At 47.1% G+C, this 22,121-nt stretch overlaps 1 protein-coding gene across 1 annotated transcript in view; it reads right to left on the minus strand.

Annotated features, from left to right (window-relative positions):
• Nucleotides 1-1,032: 1,032 nt before the first annotated feature.
• Nucleotides 1,033-22,121, minus strand: part of SLC47A1 (solute carrier family 47 member 1) — a 42,705-nt gene continuing 21,616 nt past the window's right edge. Inside the window, exons 5-17 of the mRNA XM_032214841.1 lie at nt 21,862-21,904; nt 19,394-19,438; nt 15,962-16,059; nt 14,643-14,740; nt 12,715-12,828; nt 9,755-9,822; nt 8,603-8,711; nt 6,495-6,570; nt 6,029-6,098; nt 4,961-5,093; nt 3,813-3,907; nt 3,587-3,647; nt 1,033-1,550 (exon numbers count right to left, since the gene is read on the minus strand). Coding sequence (XP_032070732.1) covers nt 1,315-1,550; nt 3,587-3,647; nt 3,813-3,907; nt 4,961-5,093; nt 6,029-6,098; nt 6,495-6,570; nt 8,603-8,711; nt 9,755-9,822; nt 12,715-12,828; nt 14,643-14,740; nt 15,962-16,059; nt 19,394-19,438; nt 21,862-21,904 — 1,246 coding nt within the window. The 3' untranslated portion in view covers nt 1,033-1,314. The remainder of the gene's footprint in view (nt 1,551-3,586; nt 3,648-3,812; nt 3,908-4,960; nt 5,094-6,028; nt 6,099-6,494; nt 6,571-8,602; nt 8,712-9,754; nt 9,823-12,714; nt 12,829-14,642; nt 14,741-15,961; nt 16,060-19,393; nt 19,439-21,861; nt 21,905-22,121) is intronic.

The raw sequence follows: 22,121 nt of genomic DNA on the forward strand, positions 1-22,121 counted from the left end.
CAAAAACACACAAGACCATGGACACTCAGCAACTGGCTCGTATTTATGATGATTGCAGCATCACAGTCGTACGATCACCACCTGTGACCTTCTCAGCCAGCTTTTGACAAGTGACAGAGTCAATCATGGAGGCCGAATTTGCTTAATGATAGCGTGGTTCACTTAACAACAGTGGCCAAAAGTTGCAAAATTGGACACGACTCCCTTAAGAGCCGTCTGCTTTACAGTGGAAATTCTGGCCCGATCCTGGTTGTGAGTCAACGACCACCGATACATAAATTAGATGGCATGGAGTAACATTAGAGTTATAAGCGGGATATGGGGGAACTGCAGAGAGCAGTCAAGATGGCTCCAACAGCACCGTGGAAATTCACCCTGTTTTTACGCACATCAAAAATTGCGAGCTTTAGTCGACCCATCAAAGCTGCCATCTTGACTTTTTTGACCACATCTGGGGACCTCCTAAAAGCAGTTTTAACATTGCTGATGGAAACCCTGAAGCTGGCCCGGCCAAAGCCATTTTGAGGCTTCGGTGTTGTCACACTGGAGCCGAGGGATTGGGGTGGGGGTGGGGATTTGAGATAGCTGGGGTTGTGTAGTCAAAATAAAATACTTTCCCTTGGGAACCAAGGACGTTCAGAGGGAGGAGGAGTGATGTCGCCAGGCAACCGGACAGTGCCTTGATTGGACCATGTGATTGACTGTTTTGAGAAAATGACAAACCGTGGGAACCTTCAGAGACAGTTTTCACCAGCCTCTGCCAATATGATATATCCAATAAAACTATTCTTTGAGGAATCTACCTGCCTCGGAGTTTAGTTTGCTGTGGTTATTTTACTTGGAACCCTGATAGCTGATGGAAACCACGAGTGATCAACCAAACCTTCAACAGTTTTCTTAAAAACAGAAATTTTATCAGTAAACGTGTACAGAAGACCCCTAGATTTATTCCAATGTGATTTTTTCCCCTTTCTTTTTTTAATATCTATTTTTATTTTATTCCCAAAAAGTTAAAATACAAAACACCATTTTTTTAAAAAAAAAAAACATTTTTTTAAAAACACCTGGATTTATTCCAATGTGATTTCCCGAACGCCTTTAAAGGCGAGTTAAGTCTTTCCACCCCGTGAAGAAATCATGTCAAGCGGGTGACCCCCATCGTTGGTCCAGGCTGATGGTAGAGGAGCGACTGTCCCTGGGGATTGGATCCAAGGCTGGATCACTTTTTGATCCTCTGGAGTGAACCCTGATGAGGTGAGAAGGTCTCCCCTTCCAACGGGCTGCCCTGTCTGATCCTCCCGTGCTGCACAGTTCTCAGAGCAGGAGGTGGATGACAACCCCCAAAACCAAGGTGGCGATCGCTAGCAGCAGTGCCAGTCCGCGTCGAAGAAGAAGTTGCTTGCAGGATAAGGCCCCTGGTGTTGGAGAAACGACAAACTGGGGCATCTCATCGCCGGGAAAGGGCTGATGGTCCCCTAAGTTTTCGTCCGGGGAGCCAAGGCAGCTGAGGGTATCTCCATTGGGCACCTCCAAATTCATTGCAAGATAATCTGTGTGTAAATCACATGCAAAGGGTTAGACGTTACAGATTGATACGCTCGATCTGCCCATCTGATTCTGGTGGAAATACAGTAGGCCAGGCCTTAGAACCACGATTGAGTCCAAAACTTTGATTGCTAAGCGAGACCGTTGTTAAGTGGTGTTTGCCCCATTTTATGACCTTTCTTGCCCCATTTGTTAAGTGAATCATTGCAGTTGTTAAGTTAGCGACAGAGTTGTTAAGTGAATCTGGCTTCCCCATTGACTCAGAAGGTTGCAAAAACAACCCCGGGACACTGCAACCGTCGTAAGTATGAATCAGTTGCGAAAGTGTCTAAATTTTGATCAAGTGACCATGGGGATAGTACAATGGCCGTAAGTGTGAAAAATGATCATAAAGTCACTTTTTTTCATTGCTGTTGTTCACTTTGGGACAATCACCTGGAGACAATGTTTTCTAGTCCCACCTTAGCCATGAAAACCAGCTGGGTAATTTTGAGCTAGTCCATCTCTCTCAGCCCTGCACGCCTCGCAAGGCGTGGTGGGGGAAAGAATAGGAGGAAGATGTGTTAGATATGTTTTGCCACCTTGATTTATTTGCAGAAATACCGTATTTTGCAGAGTATGAGAGGCACTTTCCCTCTTCCTAAAGTACGGTAAACATTTGGGTGCGTCTTATACACGAATGTAGCCCCGCCCCCACCCTTCAGCAGCAGGGACTGCCACGGACCATTGCCCCCTTCGTGGCTTATGTTTTTGGCCTCTGCGCCTACCGTTTTCAGGCGGCGACTGGCGGCATTGTGCTTTGGTGATCCCTGCAGCCTTGAACGGGTCTCAAGCGGAGCGTTCGGAGGCTGAAAACGCGAGGCGCAGAAGCCAAAATGGCAACCCGGAACAGCTTCTGGCTTCTCTGGTTCCACGCTTCGCTTGCTGTACTCAATGGAGCACCCAGCGATGATCAGCCGCATTTTTGAAGCTGTGTATCTGCCCCAGCGAGGTGCGGTGTGTCCGCCGCGCTCACAACCAGCAAACCTGTTGCTAAAGTTCACCTCTGGGAACGCCTGATTGGGGGTATTCCAGGAGGCCGATCCACCCGCCAATCAGCTGCTCATGCTGAATGCTAAGGCTGTTTGCTAAGGACGCTAACCGGATGAATACCGATGAATGCTGGCAGGCAGAGGCAGAATTTTCTTTCTTATTTTCCTTCCTCAAAACTAAGGTGCGTCTTATACTCTGAAAAATACAGTAAATCTACACAAATGGTTGTACATTAACCTGTATTCAAATGCACGTGGACAAGCTGTGGTTCCCATTAGAAGCGTTACTGGGAACAGGCCCATTTTGAAGGACTTCAGAATTGTGAGTTCTAGTTCCGTTTTAGGCATGAAAGACGGCCGAGTAACTTTGGCCCAATCACTAGGAGATGATGAGTTCTAGTCCTGCATTATAACCAGCTGGATAACTTTGGCCATTTACTCTCTCTCTCATACCAACCCACTTCACAGGATTGTTGTGGTGGAGAAAAGAGGAAAAAGGAGGAAGATGTACTGGATATATTCGCCATCTTGAGTTATTTGCAAAAATAATAAAGGTGGGATACAGAGAAATAAATAAAATAAGATTGTCTTGCATTGCAGACCAAGTCTAAAAAAATTGAATACAATTGAACCTATCACACGCGTGCCACTGGTGGCATACAGAGCCCTCACTGTGGGCATGCGAGCTGTCGCCCCAGCTCAGCTCCACAACGCATATGCACATGTGTCCCGCCGGCCAGCTGATTTTCGGGTCTCCGCCAACCCCCGACCGTGGCCGTTTTTTGCTCCCAGAAGGCTGCAGGGACCAAACTAGGCTCAAACTGAGGTCTAGGAGGGTTGCATGGAGTGCGGGGGACACGCACGCATGTGCGGGACGGCGGCGGCGGGTTGATGCATGGGTCACGTGTTCATACGCAGGAGTCACATGTGAAGGCGGGCGGGGAGCATGTTGCACGCACCTTTCGGCACACAAAAAAGTTAGTCATTTTTCCAGGATGTGGCGTTTTTACCTGCGCTAACAGAATCCTCTGCGCTTCCTGGTCTACCTGTTAGTCCAGCTCGAATCTGAGCCTGAGGGAAAGAAACAAGCAGAACTAAGTCGGTTTCGTTCTGAAGACTGTGCCCGGATGCCATAATTCATGGTTTGCTGTTGTTCTCAGTCGAGACCATGAACCCATTCCTCGGCGGGTACTAGTGAGGACAAGGCGCGATCAAATCTGCAAGGCAGACATTTACCTCTTCGGCGGCTTTTTTCCAGTTCATGCGTAAGGCGATAAGCAAGAAGGAGGCGGCTTGGAGAGAGATGCAGACGATAAAACCGGTCCACAGGCCTGAAGGGAATAGCAAGAGGTTGAATGTAGAGGCCTGTTTCTCAGCTGCTTTAAGACAGGCGGACTTCAACTCCCAGAATTCCCCAGCCAGCATAGCTGGCTGGAGGATTCTGAGAGTTGAAGTCCACCCCTCTTAAAGCATGTTGGCTCGGGAATTCTGGGAGTGGAAGTCCACCCCTCTTAAAGCAGGCTGGCTGGGGAATTCTGGGAGTTGAAGTCCACCCCTCTTAAAGCATGCTGCCTGGGGGATTCTGGGAGTGGAAGTCCACCCCTCTTAAAGCAGGCTGGCTGGGGAATTCTGGGAGTTGAAGTCCACCCCTCTTAAAGCATGCTGGCTGGGGAATTCTGGGAGTTGAAGTCCACCCCTCTTAAGGCATGCTGCCTGGGGGATTCTGGGAGTGGAAGTCCACCCCTCTTAAAGCATGCTGGCTGGGGAATTCTGGGAGTGGAAATCCATCTCTCTTAAAGCATGCTGCCTGGGGGATTCTGGGAGTGGAAGTCCACCCCTCTTAAAGCAGGCTGCCTGGGGGATTCTGGGAGTGGAAGTCCACCCCTCTTAAAGCAGGCTGTCTGGGGGATTCTGGGAGCGGAAGTCCTCCCCTCTTAAAGCAGGCTGCCTGGGAGATTCTGGGAGCAGAAGTCCTCCCCTCTTAAAGCAGGCTGCCTGGGAGCTTCTGGGAGCGGATGTCCTCCCCTCTTAAAGCATGCTGGCTGGGGGATTCTGGGAGTGGAAGTCCACCCCTCTTAAAGCATTCTGCCTGGGGAATTCTGGGAGTTGAATTCTATCCCTCTTGAAATATGCCAACTGGGAAATTCTGGGAGTGGAAGTCCACCCCCCTTAAAAACTGCTGAGCTTGAGAAACAGTATTTTAGGGAGTTTGCCTGTGGAACTGACTGCCACCAGATGGAGAGCGACCCACTGTGACTGCCCTCAAGGGATCTCAAAACACTGCTTGAGGCACATCATGCTGGTGTTCCGAAGAATCCCACAGACCAAGCCAAACATCTGGAGGGCAGCTTGCAAAGGGAAACGGCATCTCGTGGCCGGCTCACCGATTACGCCCAGCTTGTACACGAACATCAGCGTAATCCCGATGGGCAGCCCAATGACGTAGTAACCCACTGCGTTGGCGATGGCGCCAATTTTCTGCTTGCCGGCGCCCCTCAGCACCCCTCCGCAAGTGGCCTGGAGAATGGAGGTAGAGGAGGGGGGTTAGGGTACTGTTGTGGCCCGTCAATGGCCAGCGGAGCTGGCAGCAGATTCCGACAGTGAGGAGGGTTGGGGAGGAACCTGGGCCAGTCCTGGAGTCTGGGGAAGGCTCGGATGAGGGCTCCGTGTCGGAGGCAGAGAGGGGGCCGGGGCCGTCTGACAGTTATCAGCTGCCTTCGGAGTCGGAGATCAGTGAGGCAGAGGAACAGCTGGAGCCTGTTCCCAGTGTGTGCATGCACAGAGTTGCCAGAGGAAGGGAAGAGCTAAAGAACAGGGGTCGACTTGGGAGAAAGGCCACAGGTGGGTGGTGAATGGCTCCTCCCAGAGGACATAAAAGAGGAGCAAAAGGGGAGTGGAGTTTGCAGGAGACCATTAGTTCGCTTCATTGGTTCATGACTCTCCAAGGCTCCTTGCCAAGTTCTGCAGAGGTCGGCCTGGCAGCTCTCCAAGCCAGATAAAGGTCTGTAGTTGTGAAATCTCTTGAAAGACTGTTGGCCGGGACTTTGCTGGAGAGGAATTCACTTTAAAACTAACTAAAGGGGTTTTTATCGGGACGAGGAGTCGGCTTCGTGCTTTTGGGAAGCCTCGGTCAGAACAGTCTGCTCACAATTCATGTTCTGCCAATGCTAGGGCTCCCCTGAGGGCTAAAATCCAAATAAAAGCAGTCGTTAAAAAACATTTATCCAAGGGCTACGATTCCTAGCGGAACGGGATCCATTTGTAGCTGTGAGGACTAGAAACCTACTCCTTTTAAAAGTAAAAAAAAAACTTTATTAAAAGTTGGTTTTTTTGAACTTTTAAAAGGAGAGCAGGTTTCTAGTCCTCATGGCTATAAAAGTCCATTTGGGCGCCAAGAGCATCAGATCCCCCCCTCCCCCAACCCACAGCTTTGCATAATGCCGGAAACTCACCGCCGTGGCATCGAACAGGTGAAACGGTGAGAAAATCAGCATAACTTTGGCAACCAAAGCAACGATTTCTCTGTTGAAGGGAAAATATATAAATCTATATATTAGGAGATCCGAGTTGTAAAGTCGGCACGGGGAAAAAAAGTCAATTGGAAGAGATACAGGAAGTTATTGGACTTTCAAACATCCATTTAGCGTCCGTTGGAAGTTGCATCAGCGCGTTAAAAAAAGATTTATGACCAATCCTCGCACTTACGACCATCGCATCGACTGACCCTGTGTGCGTGTGTGTGTGTGTGTGTGTGTGTGAGATCACAACTTTGGAAACAGTTTTAGTAAGCAGTTTTTGGCGATTCTGTCGCTAAATGACTGGTCGTAAATCGAGGACAGCCTGTACACACAGAGGCACAACAGGAAGACTCCCACCCTAACCTTCCTGGGGCAAAAAAAAACCGAGGGAGGGTCTCACTTGTCATCCGTGAAGATGTAGGCCACCACGTCCTTCAGGGCCGCCAGCAGCGCAGCGATAACCACAGCAAAGACTCCTGGGAAGGCAGAGAGGAGGGAGAGGGTCTTAATGGGGGGTTCGGTGGGGTGGGGCAGGGGACAAGCGCTTCAGCCAGCCCTGCTTCGCTGTTCTAAGGACCCCAAAGGATGCCTTGGGACGGGGGGAAGGGAGGTCCGAGGCATTTTTGAAGTGGGGAGGGATAAATTGGGAGTTAGAGAAGCCAAGGAAGTTAAAGTAAGATCTCTTTCTTTCCCTCTCTCTATCCAAATTTATCTCTAAACCTATCTATTGAATTATCCTATCTATCTATCTATCTATCTATCTATCTATCTATCTATCTATCCATCCATCCATCCATCCATCCATCCACCCCTATCTCTATCCCTATCTATCCATCCATCCATCCATCCATCCATCTATCATCTAACCATCATCTATTTATCTATCATTATCCATCCATTCATCTATCTCAATCTATCTCTATCTCATCCTTTTATCATCTATCCATCCATTTCTCTCTCATCTCTCATCTATTTATCTATCATTATCCATCCCTATCCCTATCCCTCTATATCTATCTATCATCTATCTATCTATCTATCTATCTATCTATCTATCTATCTATCTATCTATCTATCTATCTATCTATCTATCTATCTATCCTGTTTCCCTGAAAAAGACCTCCCCAGATTATAAAACCAATTAGATTATCTATCTATCTATCATCTAACTATCATCTATTTATCTATCATTATCCATCTCAATCTATCTCTATCTTATCCTTCTATCATCCATCCATCCATCTATCCATCCATGTCTCTGTCCGTCCGTCCATCTATATCTATCTATCTATCTGTCTGTCTGTCTAACCATCCATCCTGTTTCTCCAAAAATAAGACCTCCACGGATAATAATCCCAATCATATTATCTATCATCTAACTATCATCTATTTATCTATCATTATCCATGTATCCATCTCAATCTATGTAATACTTCTCCTTCTCCCTCTCCCTCTCTCTCTCTCGTGTTTCTCCAAAAATAAGACCTTGCCGGATAATAAATCCTATCAGATTATCTATCATCTGTCTATCATCTATTTATCTATCCTTATCCATCTATCCAATCTATATTTTATCCTTATATCATCTATCATCTATCCATCCATATCTATCATCTATCTATAATTATCCATCCTTCCATCCCAATCTATCACATCCTTCTATCATCTATCTATCTATCTATCTATCTATCTATCTATCTATCTATCTATCTATCATCTAACCATCATCTGTTTATCTATCATTATCCATCCATCCATCCATCCATTTCAATCTATGTCTTATACTTTTATCATCTATCCATCCATTTCTCTCTCTCTCTCATCTAACTCTCATCTATTTATCTATCATTATCTATCCATCCACCCCTATCTCTATCCCTATCTATCCATCCATCCATCTATCATCTAACCATCATCTATTTATCTATCATTATCCATCCATTCATCTATCACAATCTATCTCTATCTTATCCTTTTATCATCTATCCATCCATTTCTCTCTCTCTCATCTATTTATCTATCATTATCCATCCATTCATCTATCTCAATCTATCTCTGTCTTATCCTTTTATCATCTATCCATCCATTTCTCTCTCTCATCTCTCATCTATTTATCTATCATTATCCATCCCTATCCCTATCCCTATTCATCTATCCATCTATCCATCTATCCATCTATCCATCTATCCATCTATCCATCTATCCATCTATCCATCTATCATTATCTATCTATCTATCTATCTATCTATCTATCTATCTATCTATCTATCTATCTATATCTATCTATCATTATCTATCTATCTATCTATCTATCTATCTATCTATCTATCTATCTATCTATCTATCTATCTATCTATCTATCTATCATCTATCTATCATTATCCAACCATCCATCCATCCATCCATCCACCCATCCAACTATCTCTTATCTTCAACTCCCAGGATTACCTGGCCCAGAATGAACTCCCCCCCCCACTTCCCCTCCAGGGCTGAAAGAGACATACACACCAGAGCAAAGCAGGGCCATGATGCACGACCTCTTGGCCTGGTCAGCATCACCGGCACCCAAGGCGTTGCCCACCCGGACACTGGACGCTATGCTCATCCCCTGCGGAAGCTGAGAGAAAGTTTGTGTGAGTGAAGTCCTTGTTTCTTTCACTGGTTTGGAGACAAAGGTGATAAAATGGGGGGGGGGGAACAACCATCTTGCTCAGCGACAGAAATTTCGGGGTCAATTGTGGTCGTAAGTCGAGGCCTACCTGTACCAAATTCGGTGAGTTTCAAAGCAGTTGAGTGCTAAGATAATCCTGTAAATCTTTCTTTTCTTTTCTTTTTTTTAACATTTATCATTCTTATACATTTATTATTTCATTTAATAGGTTATAATATACGGTTTGGGTTGCTTTGTTTACCATTCCTTCCTCCTGTTATAACACCACCTTATTTTCCCTTTCTTTTCTCCCTCCCTTCCGTCTCTACTTTCTTCCTTCCTCCTCTCCTTTCCCTTCCTTCTTCCTGTACCTTTCTCCTACTCCTGCTCTTCCTCTTCCCCTTCCTACCCTCTCTCCTCCTCTTTCTCTCCTTTCCATCCTTCTCTCCTTACCTCTTTCTTTTCACCCTCTCTCCCTTCTCTACTTTATTCCTTACTCCTCTCCTTCCTCTTCCTTCTTCCCTTGCCTCTCCTTCACTCCTACTCTTCCTTTTTCCCTTCCTACCCTCTTTCCTTCCTTTTCTCTCCCTTCCATCTTCTTTTCCTTTCCCTTTCCTTTCTCCCTCTCTTCCTTCTCTACATTCCTCCTTCCCCTTCCTTCTTCCCGTACCTTTCTCCTGTTCCTGCTCTTCCTCTTCCCCTTTCTACCCTCTCTCCTCCTCTTTCTCTCCTTTCCATCCTCCTCTCCTTACCTCTTTCTTCTTTCCCCCATCTTCCTTTCATTTTCTCCTCCTTTTTCCCTTAAAAAGTCAATAAATACATCTTTATTTTCTATCAATCTTTTTAACCCCAGCAATGACTAGCTGAGATTTGCTGCCCCAGGAGACACCTCACCCCATAAGCCTTGAGATGCAACGAGAAATTCTCCATTTTACGTAATGCTCCCTCCTTCTCACGGTCTGCCATGGATGTTCCTCCTTCCCCTCCCTCTGAATTTAGCAAATTCTTACCAGGTATGCGATGGTCGACAGTTCGTAGATGATGGACTGAGCGCCTAATTCCACCGTACTCATTAACCCTGAGAGGAGAGAAACGTGATGGAGATTCAGAAGAGTTGCACCAAACCGTGAGACAAGCGCCATATAAATTCAATATATAGAATAGCAGAGTTGGAAGGGACCTTGGAGGCCTTCTAGTCCAACCCCCTGCCTAGGCAGGAAACCCTATAACGTTTCAGACAAATGGCTATCCAACATCTTCTTAAAGACCTCCAGTGTTGAGGAGCCAAGGTGGTGCAGTGGTTAGGGTGCAGTACTGCAGGCCACTTCAGCTGACTGTTATCTGCAGTTCAGCGGTTCTAATCTCACTGGCTCAAGGTTGACTCAGCCTTCCATCCTTCCGAGGTGGGTGAAGTGAGGACCCAGACTGTGGGGGCGATATGCTGACTCTGTAAACCGCTTAGAGAGGGCTGAAAGCCCTATGAAGCGGTATATAAGTCTAACTGCTATTGCTATTGCTATTCACAACTTCTGGAGGCAACTTCTGTTCCACTGATTAATTGTTCTGACTGTCAGGAAATTCCTCCTCAGTTCTAAGTTGCTTCTCTCCTTGATTAGTTTCCACCCATTGCTTCTTGTCCTGCCCTCAGGTGCCTTGGAGAATAGTTTGACTCCCTCTTCTTTGTGGCAACCCCTGAGATATTGGAAGACTGCTATCATCTCTCCCCTAGTCCTTCTTTTCATTAAACTAGACATACCCAGTTCCTGCAACCGTTCTTCATAGGTTTTAGCCTTAATAGAATAAGAGTTGGAAGGGACCTTGGAGGCCTTCTAGTCCAACCCCCTGCTTAGGCAGGAAACCCTACACCACTTCAGACAAATGGTTATCCAACATCTTCTTAAAGACTTCCAGTGTTGTGGCATTCACAACTTCTGGAGGCAAGTTGTTCCACTGGCTAATTGTTCTGACTGTCAGGAAATTCCTCCTCAGTTCTAAGTTGCTTCTCTCCTTGATTAGTTTCCACCCATTGCTTCTTGTCCTGCCCTCAGGTGCCTTGGAGAATAGTTTGACTCCCTCTTCTTTGTGGCAACCCCTGAGATATTGGAAGACTGCTATCCTGTCTCCCCTAGTCCTTCTTTTCATTAAACTAGACATACCCAGTTCCTGCAACCGTTCTTCATGTGTTTTAGTCTCCAGGCCCCTAATCATCTTTGTTACTCTTCTCTGCACTCTTTCCAGAGTCTCCACATCTTTTCTACATCGTGGCGACCAAAACTGGATGCAAATATTCCAAGTGTGGCCTTACCAAGGCCTTATAAAGTGGTATTAACCCTTCACATGATCTTGATTCTCTCCCTCTGTTGATGCAGCCTAGAACTGTGTTGGCTTTCTTGGCAGCTGCTGCACACGGCTGGCTCATATTTCAGTGATTGTCCCCTAGGACTCCAAGATCCCTCTCACAGTTAAATAGCAATAATAAATATGCAGGAAATATCATTTGTCTGCAAGCAAGATCTGGTGGGATCACAAAATAGACGAGAGTTGTGAATTTTGTCCTCAACATTTGTCATCAACAAAGTCATCAACGTTCAATTTTGCAGCGACTGGGATTGTTGGGTGAGCAGGTACAAAAACAGCCAGGGAAGTAATCGATGCCTCATCAGTCAAATAGAAGTGCTGATTTATCACCAGCTTATCAAATATTTAGGAGGCGAGGTCTTAATAGCCAGCCGTCAGCATCCCAATCAACCTCTAAAAAGCCACACACAACAGGCACCATGCTGTATAAACCACACACAAAACGGCCCAAAGCACACACAGTGTTAGACGGACGTTCCCTGAGGTTGGACTCCGGCACGAATCCAAAAACTTGTCCCGGTGACCAACCTGGATTGGATCCTGCAACATTATCCCGGGACACGTACATTGGCTTTCATTCATAAAACACATCAAAAAATGAAGAAGCTAAATTGCTCTGCTGTCTTAGAATTCGTATAACAACTGTGTGTCCCTCACTTAACGGCTGTCCGCGATTCACTTAACAACCGGGGCAAGGAAGGTCGCGAAATGGGGGCATGGCTCGCTGAGCAAGTATCTCGCTTAGCGACGTACATTCACGGGCTCAGTCGTGGTGGTAAGTCGAGGACTGCCTGTATAACACCACCTAGACCAGAGGTGGGTTCCTACCAGTTCGCACCTATTCGGTAGAACTGGTTCATCAAATCTACCGAACCGGTTAGAAGAGGTTCCACCAGTGGACCCAGAAAGCAGGCCACACCTACAGAAGAGGTTCCAAAATTTTTTGAAACCCACCACTGATACACACACACACACACACACAGACTCACACACACACACACAGACTCACACAGAGAAAGAGAAAGAAAGGAAGAAATAAATAAATAAAAGAAAAAAAGAAAGAAAAATGAGAGAGAAGAAAGAAAAAAAGGAAAAAGGGACAGAGAGACAAAAGGAAGGAGAGAGAGAGAGAGAAAGAGAAAGAAAGAAAGAAAAACAGAAAAAAGAAAGAAAAAGAGTGAGAGATAAAAGAAAAAAAGAAAAAAGGGACAGAGAGACAAAAGGAAGGAGAGAGAGAGAGAGAGAGAGAAAGAGAAAGAAGGGAAGAAATAAAAAATAAAAACAGAAAAAAGAAAGAAAAAGAGTGAGAGATGAAAGAAAAAAAGGAAAAAGGGACAGAGAGACAAAAGGAAGGAAAGAGAGAGAGAGAGAGAGAGAGAGAGAGAGAGAAAGAAAGAAAACACATGGCTGGCAAGCCACTCCCACCAGGTCACATGGCCGGCAAGCCACTCCCACAAAGAAGGCCACACCCACAGAGTAGGTTCAAAAAAAAATTTGAAACCCACCACTGACCTAGACGTAGCAGCAACTCGCCGCCCAGAGAGACAGCCAAGAGGCCGCCTGGTGGGTGGGTGGGTGGGTGAGAGAGAGAGAAAAGGGTCAGGGGTCTCACCTGCCAGGAAGCTGCCGATCTCAAAGGTCCACCATTCGATGCAGATCATGAACATGCTGGGCAGGGCGAGGCGGATGAAGGCCCCCCATTCCTGCAAACACTCCATCGTCCAGCCTGCAAGAGAGGATGGTTCCCATCTCAGGGTGAGGGGACTCTGCGTCTCTCTCTGTGTTGGGTCTACGTCTGTTTGTCTGTCTGATATTCTGATATTATTCTGATATTATTCTGATATTCAATCAGAATAATAGAGTTGGAAGGGACCTCGGAGGTCTTCTAGTCCAACCCCCTGCTGAGGCAGGAAACTCTACACTGTTTCAGACCAGCCTCTTCTTAAAAGCTTCCTGTGTGGGAGCAGTGTCTGCGTTTGTGTCACTGTGTGTTTCTACGTACATTTGGTCGCCACGATGTAGAAAAGATGTGGAGACTCTGGAAAGAGGGCAGAGAAGAGCAACAAAGAGGATTAGGGGACCGGAGGCTAAAACATAGGAAGAACAGTTGCAGGAACTGGGTATGTCTAGTTTAATGAAAAGAAGGACCAGGGGAGACATGATAGCCATCTTCCAATATCTCAGGGGTTGCCCCAAAGAAGATTTGGGAGTCAAACTATTCTCCAAGGCACCTGAGGGCAGAACAAGAAGCAATGGGTGGAAACTAATCAAGGAGAGAAGCAACTGAGAACTGAGGAGAAATTTCCTGACAGTGAGAACAATTCAGCAGTGGAACAGAAGTTGCCTCCAGAAGTTGTGAATGCCCCAACACTGGAAGTCTTTAAGAAGATGCTGGATAGCCATTTGTCTGGAACGGTATAGGGTATCCTGCTTGATCAGAGGGTTGGACTAGAAGACCTCCAAGGTCCCTTCCAACTCTGCTATTGTATTGTATTGTAATTGTATTAATGAAAAGAAGGACTAGGGGAGACATGATAGCAGTCTTCCAATATCTCAAGGGCTGCTCCAAAGAAGAGGGAGTCAAGCTATTCTCCAAGGCACCTGAGGGCAGAACAAGAAGCAATGGGTGGAAACTAATCAAGGAGAGAAGCAACTTAGAACTGAGGAGGAATTTCCTGACAGTCAGAACAATTAATCAGTGGAACAGAAGTTGCCTCCAGAAGTTGTGAATGCTCCAACACTGGAAGTCCTTAAGAAAATGTTGGATAGCCATTTGTCTGGAACGGTATAGGGTTTCCTGCCTAGGCAGGGGGTTGGACTAGAAGACCTCCAAGGTCCCTTCCAACTCCGCTATTGTATTGTATTGTTTGTGTGTCTCTGTTTGTCTATGTCTGTCTGATTGTGTGTCTGTGTAGCTATGGTGGAGCAGTGTCTGTGTTTGTGTGTCTGTGTGTGGGTGGGTGTCTGTCTGGGTCTGTTTGTGTTTATGTATCTATGGTAGAACAGTGCTGTGTCTGTGTGTGTGTGCGTCCTTGTGTGCGTGCATGCGTGTGTGCGTTTCCTTGCCTATGTCTGTTTGTTTGTGTGTCTTTGTATCTGTGGTGCAGCAGTGTCTGTGTGTGTGTGTGTGTGCGTGTGTGTGTGTGTCTGTCTGTCTGTCTATGTCTGTTTGTGTGTCTATTTGTGGTGGAGCAGGGTCTGTGTTTGTGTGTCTATTCATCCCTGGTGCTTCAGTGTGTTTGGGTGTCTATGTCTGTTTGTGTGTCTGTGTGTGTGCGTCCATGTCTGCGTGCCTATGTTGTGTTTGTGTATCCGGTGGGTGTCTATGCCTGTGGATTAGGATTATTGTACCCCACCCAGAGTCACCTTTGGGGAGACAAATGGCCATATAAAAATGGAATAAATAAATAACTTTCTGAAAACAGGGCGTTTCTTCCCACAAAAATAAGAGAGAGGAACCAATGTCTTCCCAGTTGTTGCAGTGATTCTCTCAACGCTCCCTCCTTCCCCAGGTCGCAAAAATATTCCTCTTTTTCCTACCTCCCCAGGTTTCCTTATGGATCTTTTTCCACCAGACGAAGAGAAAGAGCAAGAAAGCCTGCAGGTTCTGTGAAAGGGTATTCGCCCAGGCTGATCCTCTGCGGGAGAGAGAGAAAGAGAGAGAGAGAGAGAGAAGGAAAGAAAAAGAGAAAGAGAGAAAGAAGGAAAGAGAAAGAGAGAGAGAAAGAAGGAAAGAGAAACAGAAAGAGAGAGAGGAAAAAGGAAAGGCAAGAGAGAGGAAAAGAGAGAGGAAGAATGAGAAAGAAGGAAAAAAAGAGAAAGAGGGAAAGAGAAAGAGAGAAGAAAAGAAACAGAGAAAGAAAGAAAGAAAGAAAGAAAGAAAGAAGACAGGCAAGAGAGAGGAAAAGAGAGGGAGAAAGAAATAGAAAGAGTGAAAGAGATAAAGAAGGAAAGAAAGAGAGAGAGAGAAAGGCAAGGCAAGAGAGAGGAAAAGAGAGGGAGAAAGAAATAGAAAGAGGGTGAAAGAGAGAAAGAAGGAAAGAAAGAGAGAGAAAAAAGAGGAAAGGCAAGAGAGAGGAAAAGAGTGGAAGAAAGAAAAAGAAAGGGAGAAAGAGAGTGAAAGAGAGAAAGAAATAGAGAGAGAAAGGAAAGGCAAGAGAGAGGGAAAGACAGAGAAAAAGAGGAAGAGAAAGAGAGAGGGAGAAAGAAAGAAACAGAAAGAGAGAGAAACAGAGAGAGCGCAAGAGAGAAGGAAAAAGAGGGAAATAGAAAGAGATGGGGAAAAGAGAGACAGAAAGAGAGCGAGAGAAAGAGAGAGGGGGGAAGAGAAACAAAGAGAGAAGAAAGAGAAACAGAAAGAAAAAGAGAGAGAGAAACACAGAGAAAGAGACAGACAAAGAGAGTGAGAGAAAGACAGAGGGAAAAGAGAGAGAGAGAGAGAGAGAGAGAAAGAGAATCAGTTTGAATGTTTGTTTGACTGAACTCATGAGGGCTAGCAACTTCATTATTATTGCAGGTAGATTCACAACTTACAACCACAACTTTGACCAGGATTTCTATCATTAAACAAGGCAGCTGTTAAATGCCTGACTTTATGCCCTCTTCTGCCACTATTGATAAGCAAATCGCTGCAGTCATTAAGTGAATCACGTAGTTGTTAAGTGAATCCAGCTTTCCCCATTGACTTTGCTTATCATAATGTCGCAAAAGAGGATCACCTGACCCCTGGACACTGCGACTGTCATAAATATGAGTCAGTTGCCAAGCATATGAATTTTGATCACGTGACCATGGGAAATTAAGGATATTACGCTTTGAACCCGGGGACTTTGGGGCAATGGGGAATCGGTCACACTTACACCACGCCCAACTTGAAGGTGTGCAGGAAAAGTGTGTTCATGATCACATTCAACACGTTCACCACCACGCCCGTCACGACTTGAGGCAAGAGAACAGCCTGGAATGCAAGAAAAAGGATTTGTGAACACAAGGAGAACGGTGGGATTCAGCCGCTTCGGGCTGGTTCAGGCGAAGCGGTGGTTACATTGCTGGCTGGCCGCGCCCCTCCCAGGAGACTCCACGCACCCTGTTTTGGCTTCCAGGTTAGTGCAGGGAGGCCTACTAGGCCCACAATGGGGCGTGGGGGATTGTGGCGCCCCCCCCAGGGGCCCGTTTTACTCCCAGGAGGCTGCAAGGAGCTCTAGTAGGCCCAAAACGGGGCCCAGGGGATTGTGAGACACACACACACACACCCCGCGCGGCCCATTTTTTGCTCCCGAGAGTTGCAGGAAGCTGAGTGCTGCCTATCACACCTCCTGGCCACGCCCACCCAGCCGGCAGAGAATTGGTTGTTAAATTATTTGAATCCCACCACTGCACAAGGGTACAATTCAGCAGTGCTATGATGCAGGCGGAAGCTCAATCGGTTGAAGCCAACCTGTAAGCTACCTGCAGGCCCCAGACTGCTGACTCTGGGGACAGAAACAAGGGGGGAGGAATTTAAACCAGAAGAGATTGGACGGTCATTTGTCTGAAATGGGATACAGAGGGCAGTGTTGGTGAACCTTTTTGGCACTGAGTGCCGGAAACTGGAAGAGCAGACACCCGGTGCGCATGACCCATCAGTGGTGGGTCCCGGATCCCGTTGCAACTGGTACGCCGCGCAAGGGGCTGGAAGTCCTAGTCGGGCACACGCGCTGTGCACGCCTGCACACACCACCGGCATGCTACACCCAGCTGCTCGGCGGTGGTCGTGCAGGCGCCACAAGCTGTGCGCACGTGTGCAATTGGCTGGTCGCGTTATAAAGAGCTATGGAACATGGGCGGGCGGCAGGGGTGGGTTCCTGCCAGTTCTAAGCTCTTCTATAGAAGAGGTTCCACAAATCTACCGTGACATTTAGAACCTGTTCCAGCTCCCTCCCCCCGCCCATCAGCCCATCATCAAGATGAAGAGCGAGAGGAGGAATTCTAGGAGTTGAAGTCCACAAGTCTTAAAGCTATCAAGTTTGAACACCTCTGGGTTTGTTTTTTCTAAAGGGTTAGGGGTGCGAGGGTCTTGTAACTTGACAGCTTTAAGACTTGCACACTTCAATGCCAGAGTTCATGAGCCAACATTTTGGTTGCTAAGCAAGAGCGTTGTTAAGTGAGTTTCACCACATTTTACAAGTTGGCCACGACCACCCAGTCACATGACTGCCAAGCCACTCCCACCCAGTCACATGGCCGGCAAGCCACTCCCACCTGGTCACATGGCCGGCAAGCCACTCCCTACAGAAGAGGCAGGCCACACCTACAGAAGAGGTGCTAAAAAAATTTGAAACCCACCACTGGCGGGCGGGTGGGCCAAACAAGCCACCATATCGGAATGGTGGCCACTGCTCTCGGCTACTACCTGTATGCCCGTACTGGTACGTACCTCCCAGAACCCACCACTAATGCGCGTGCCGGGAAGATGATCTTCTGGCTTCTAGTGCACGCATGTGCACCAGCCACCTGGTCTTCCAATTTCTGGTGCACATTCGCACGCGAAGACCAGCGGGCCGGAGCGCATGCGTGCGCCGGAAACCAGATTATCTTCCCAGCAAGCACGTGTGCACCAGATAGCTTCTCTTCTGGCGCTCCCACATGTGTGAAGTCCAGCTGGCCGAAACGCCAGAACCCAGAACAGCAATGGACAACAGATCATATACCCGGAGAGATTGCTCTGCGTGCCACTTCCGACCCGTGTGCCGTAAGTTTTCCATCACAGATATCGGGTTTCCTGCCTGAGCAGGGGGTTGGACTAGAAGACCTCCCAGGTCCCTTCCAACTCTGTTTAGTTTAGTTTTATTGATCTTGTATGCCGCCCACTCCCGAAGGACTCCCGGCGGCTTACAATAAAACAAGGGAGGTGGGTAATACACAAAACAACATATTAAATATACAACAGTCACAATTTCCGAGGGGCTGGATATTTCGAAAGCCCCCCGGCCTGCTGGAGCAGCCAGGACTTAACGGCTTTGCGGAAGGCTGGGAGGGTAGTGAGGGTCTGGATCTCCACGGGGAGGTCGTTCCAGAGGGCTGGAGCTGCGACAGAGAAGGCTCTCCCCCGGGGAGTCGCCAGCCGACATTGGCTGGCAGATGGAATCCGGAGGAGACCTAACCTGTGAGATCTAATCGGTCTAAGGGAGGTAATCAGCAGGAGGCGGTCTCTCAGGTACCCAGGTCCGATGCCATGAAGGGCTTTATAGGTAATGACCAGCGCCTTGAAGCGGATATCCGGAGACTAATGGGTAACCAGCGCAGCTCGCGGTGGATAGGTGTGTTTACTCGATTAATCAGAACTGTGGGGACATTTTAAGTTAATTTATGAGAAGGTGCTTCAGATCACAGGGGGCACCAACATACAGCTAGTCCTCGACTTACAACCGTTCGTTTTAGTGACCGTTTGACGTTACAGCGGCACGTGAAAAAGTGACTCACATCCCCCATTTTTGGTGCACCATGGATCCATTTTTCCCCCTCTCTAGGCTTCAGAGGCTTTCTAGAAGCCTGGGGAGGGTGAAAACAGCCCCTCCGGAGGCCAGCCGGAAGCTTCAGGAGACTTCCCTGAAGCCTCCGGCGCGCGAAAAATGGCCCTAAGGGGCAAACCAGAAGCCACTTCCGCTTCAGCGCGAAAAACGGCCCAAGACGCAAATCAGAACTCTGTTCCTGAACTGAAGGGCGAAGTCAGCTGGCCTCACGTGCCCTAACAAATGGTTCCGCATGTCACCTGTGGCACGCGTGCCGTAGGTTTTTTCATCACGGATAAAAGAGCTATTGCTTTGGGGGGTTTGTATGTACACTGCGACCAGGGGTGGGTTTCTTGCCCCGTTCCAACCGGTTCGGTTGGAACGGGGCCGGCGGCATCCTCGTGCACGCGCGCAGTGCACGCATGCGTACTAGCATCTGTGCGATGCTCCAGCTGCTCCTGGAGGATCGCGCAGGCGCTGTATGCGTCCTGCGCATGCGTGGAAGTGCAGAACTCGTCAAAACCGGGTAAGGAGCGCGGGCAGGCGGGTGGGCCCTTCACCGTTCCCGGAAGTTACTTACTTCCGGGTTCGCCGACCAACCGGTTCGCGGGGACCGCCGCAAACCGGTTGAAACCCACCCCTGACTGCGACCTTATGAACCGGAGACAAATGCCTTGTGTGTCCAATCACACTTGGCCAATAAAGAATTCTATTTTGTGCTATTTAAGGATTATCTTCATCTGCTGCCTTTGAGGTACAGTTGCCTCTCGCAGAACCTTCTACTTTTAAGGATAGACATACCTGACTTTGCAAATAGCGTGTTTCCAGCTGGTAGATGAAAGCAGCCTGCAGAAGCACCGCAAAGAGATTAAATTAGTTTCTCGGATTAAAAACCACTTTTTATTATTATTATTATTATTATTTAATTATTTTATTCACTGTTTTATTTTTCCTGACGCACACGCGACCCTTACAGGGAGGCGAGCGTCCCAAGTGAAATGTCAATGGTGGGGGGGAGGGGGAAGCAACAATTCAGGGAGTCCTCGGCTTACGACGGTTCATTTTTTCTTTTTTTTTAATTTTGTTTTTTTTATTTTTATTTTATCAATTTCATATATACATTCACAATTATATGTTATTAGTAATATGTATTTATAACAATTTTTTCCCTACAGTTGACAATATACTTGAAGATTGCTTTCTTACCATCCCATAGATCCATCTTATCTTACAACGGTCCTACTTCTTCTTCCTCCCTCCCTCTTTCCTTCCCTCGTTTCTTCTCTCCTGCTCTTCTTCCTTCCCTCCCTCCTTCCCCCTTCCCTCCTTCCTTCCTTCCCTTCCTTCTCTCCTTCTTTTCCCCCTTCCTTTCCTCCTTCCTTCCTTCCCTTCCTTCTCTCCTTCTTTTCCCCCTTCCTTTCCTCCTTCCTTCCCCCCTTCCTTCTCTCCTACATTCCCTCCTTCTTCCCTCCTTTCTTCTCTCCTTCTCTCCTTCCTTCCCTCCCTCATTCCCTCCCTCCTTCCTACCCCCTTTCTTCTCTTTCTTCTCTCCTTCCTTCCTTCCTTCCTCCTCTCCTTTCCTTTCTCTCCTTCCCCTTCCTCCCCTTTACCCTTCCCCTCTTCTTCCCATTCCTCCCCTCTTTCCTACTCTTACATTCCCTTTTTTTCTTTCTTTCATGAAATTTACCTTCCCCAGTATGTGGACGATGCCGAGCAGCTTACAGATAATAAAAAACAGAGATGTAATTAGAATATTTCGATTTAACGACCATTTGAAATCAGGACGGTAGTGAAAACAGTGACTTGCGACCAGTCCTCGCTCTTACGACCATCAGAAACAGGTGACCATACTTGGATGCTTGGCAATAGGCATGTATTTACAATGGTTAGAGCTTCCCGGGGGGGTCATGTGATCTCCATTTGTGATTTCCCAGCTGGCTTTGCACAAGTGGGAGAAGCTGAATTCGCTTAACGGCCGCATGATTCACTTACTGGCAATCCTCAACTTACAGCCACAACTGAACCCAAAATTTCTACCACTAAGCAAGACAGTTGTTAAGTGAGTTTCCCCCCTTTTTGTTTTGTCACGGTGGTTAAGCGAATCCCTGACGTTGTTAAGCGAATCATGCAGTCGTATAACGAATGTGGCTTCCCGCAATTGCTTGGCAGTGGGTCACAAAAGGGGATCACACGACCCCAGGACAATGCTACCGTCATAAAAATGAGTCAGTTGCCAAGCAGTTGCCAATACTTGCAGTGATTCATTTAACAGCCGTGGCACAGGAAAAGTATCTGCACGGCTAACTTAACAACTGCCTTACTTAGCAATGGAAATTCTGGTCTTAATTGCGGACGTAAGTCAAGGATTTACGACCCCCGCCGAGCCCAAAATGTATGTTGCTAAGTGAGAAATGGATTGAGTGAGTTTCATCCCGTTTTTACGACTTCTCTTGCCACCATTGCTAAGTGAATTGCTATAGTCGTTAAGTGAGTGACATGGTTGTTAAGTGAACCTGGCTTCCCCGCCAACTTTGATTGCCAGAAGGTCGCAAACAGGGGATCACGTGACACCCCCAACCCCCACCCCAGGGGCATGGCTGAACCTGTTGATCAGGTGAGCACGGGAAATGCCGGAAAAGTTGTCGTAAAGTCACTTTTTTTCAGTGCCGTTGTAACTTTGAACGGTCGTTAAATGAACCGTTGGAAGTTGAGGACTACATGTAGTTTCCCCCCCCACAAAAAAAATAACCCTTTATTTGGGTTTACATTGCACCTTGAATTCTGAAACCAGTTTCACGATATGCCCTATCAAGTCAGATCTCGCAACCTTAAACACTCAAAGAGCCATTTGGATCCGTTTCCTACACAAAAGAAAACACTGGGAGCCACAGAAACTTTCCCTTTCCTGAGCGGCCACAAAACTAGCATATGTAGTTGAATTAAACATTCTTTTTTCTTCTGAAACTTTTCTTTTCTTGGATTTATCCATTTACCGGGAGGGGTATGGGTTCAAAAAGCTCAATAATTTACATGCCGACGGGTGTCGCGCATTGGCGGTTTGTGACACCTATTTTGAGCAACAGAGAGCCGCAGCAGAGGGATGGAAGAGCCCACATGCGGCTCTGGAGCCGCAGGTTACCGACCCCTATCTTAACCCAACAACCCTGTTTTGTTTCACTTTCCAAAGTCCTGTTCACACAACCGACAGACAAACAGACTTCCCTTCCCGTGTGTATGCGTTGTGTGAACACAGCCAATGAAACGCTTACCGGCAGGGCTGGAATGAAGATCATCACGTAAATGTGGGTTAATCTGCAAGGGAAAAAAAATGAACATTTTAATGGGATGGGAACAAAAGGACTTGGGGGGGGGGAGACATGATAACAGTGGTTCAAACATTTGAGGGGCTGCCGCAAAGAAGAAAAAGGGGTCAACTTATTCTCCAAAGGGCCAGAAGGCAAGACAAGAAACAATGGAGGGAAATTAATCAAGGAGAGAAGCAACCTGGTATGGAGGAGAAACTTCCTAA

The sequence above is a fragment of the Thamnophis elegans genome, chromosome 4, assembly GCF_009769535.1.
Source record: "Thamnophis elegans isolate rThaEle1 chromosome 4, rThaEle1.pri, whole genome shotgun sequence".
Lineage (NCBI taxonomy): Eukaryota > Metazoa > Chordata > Lepidosauria > Squamata > Colubridae > Thamnophis > Thamnophis elegans.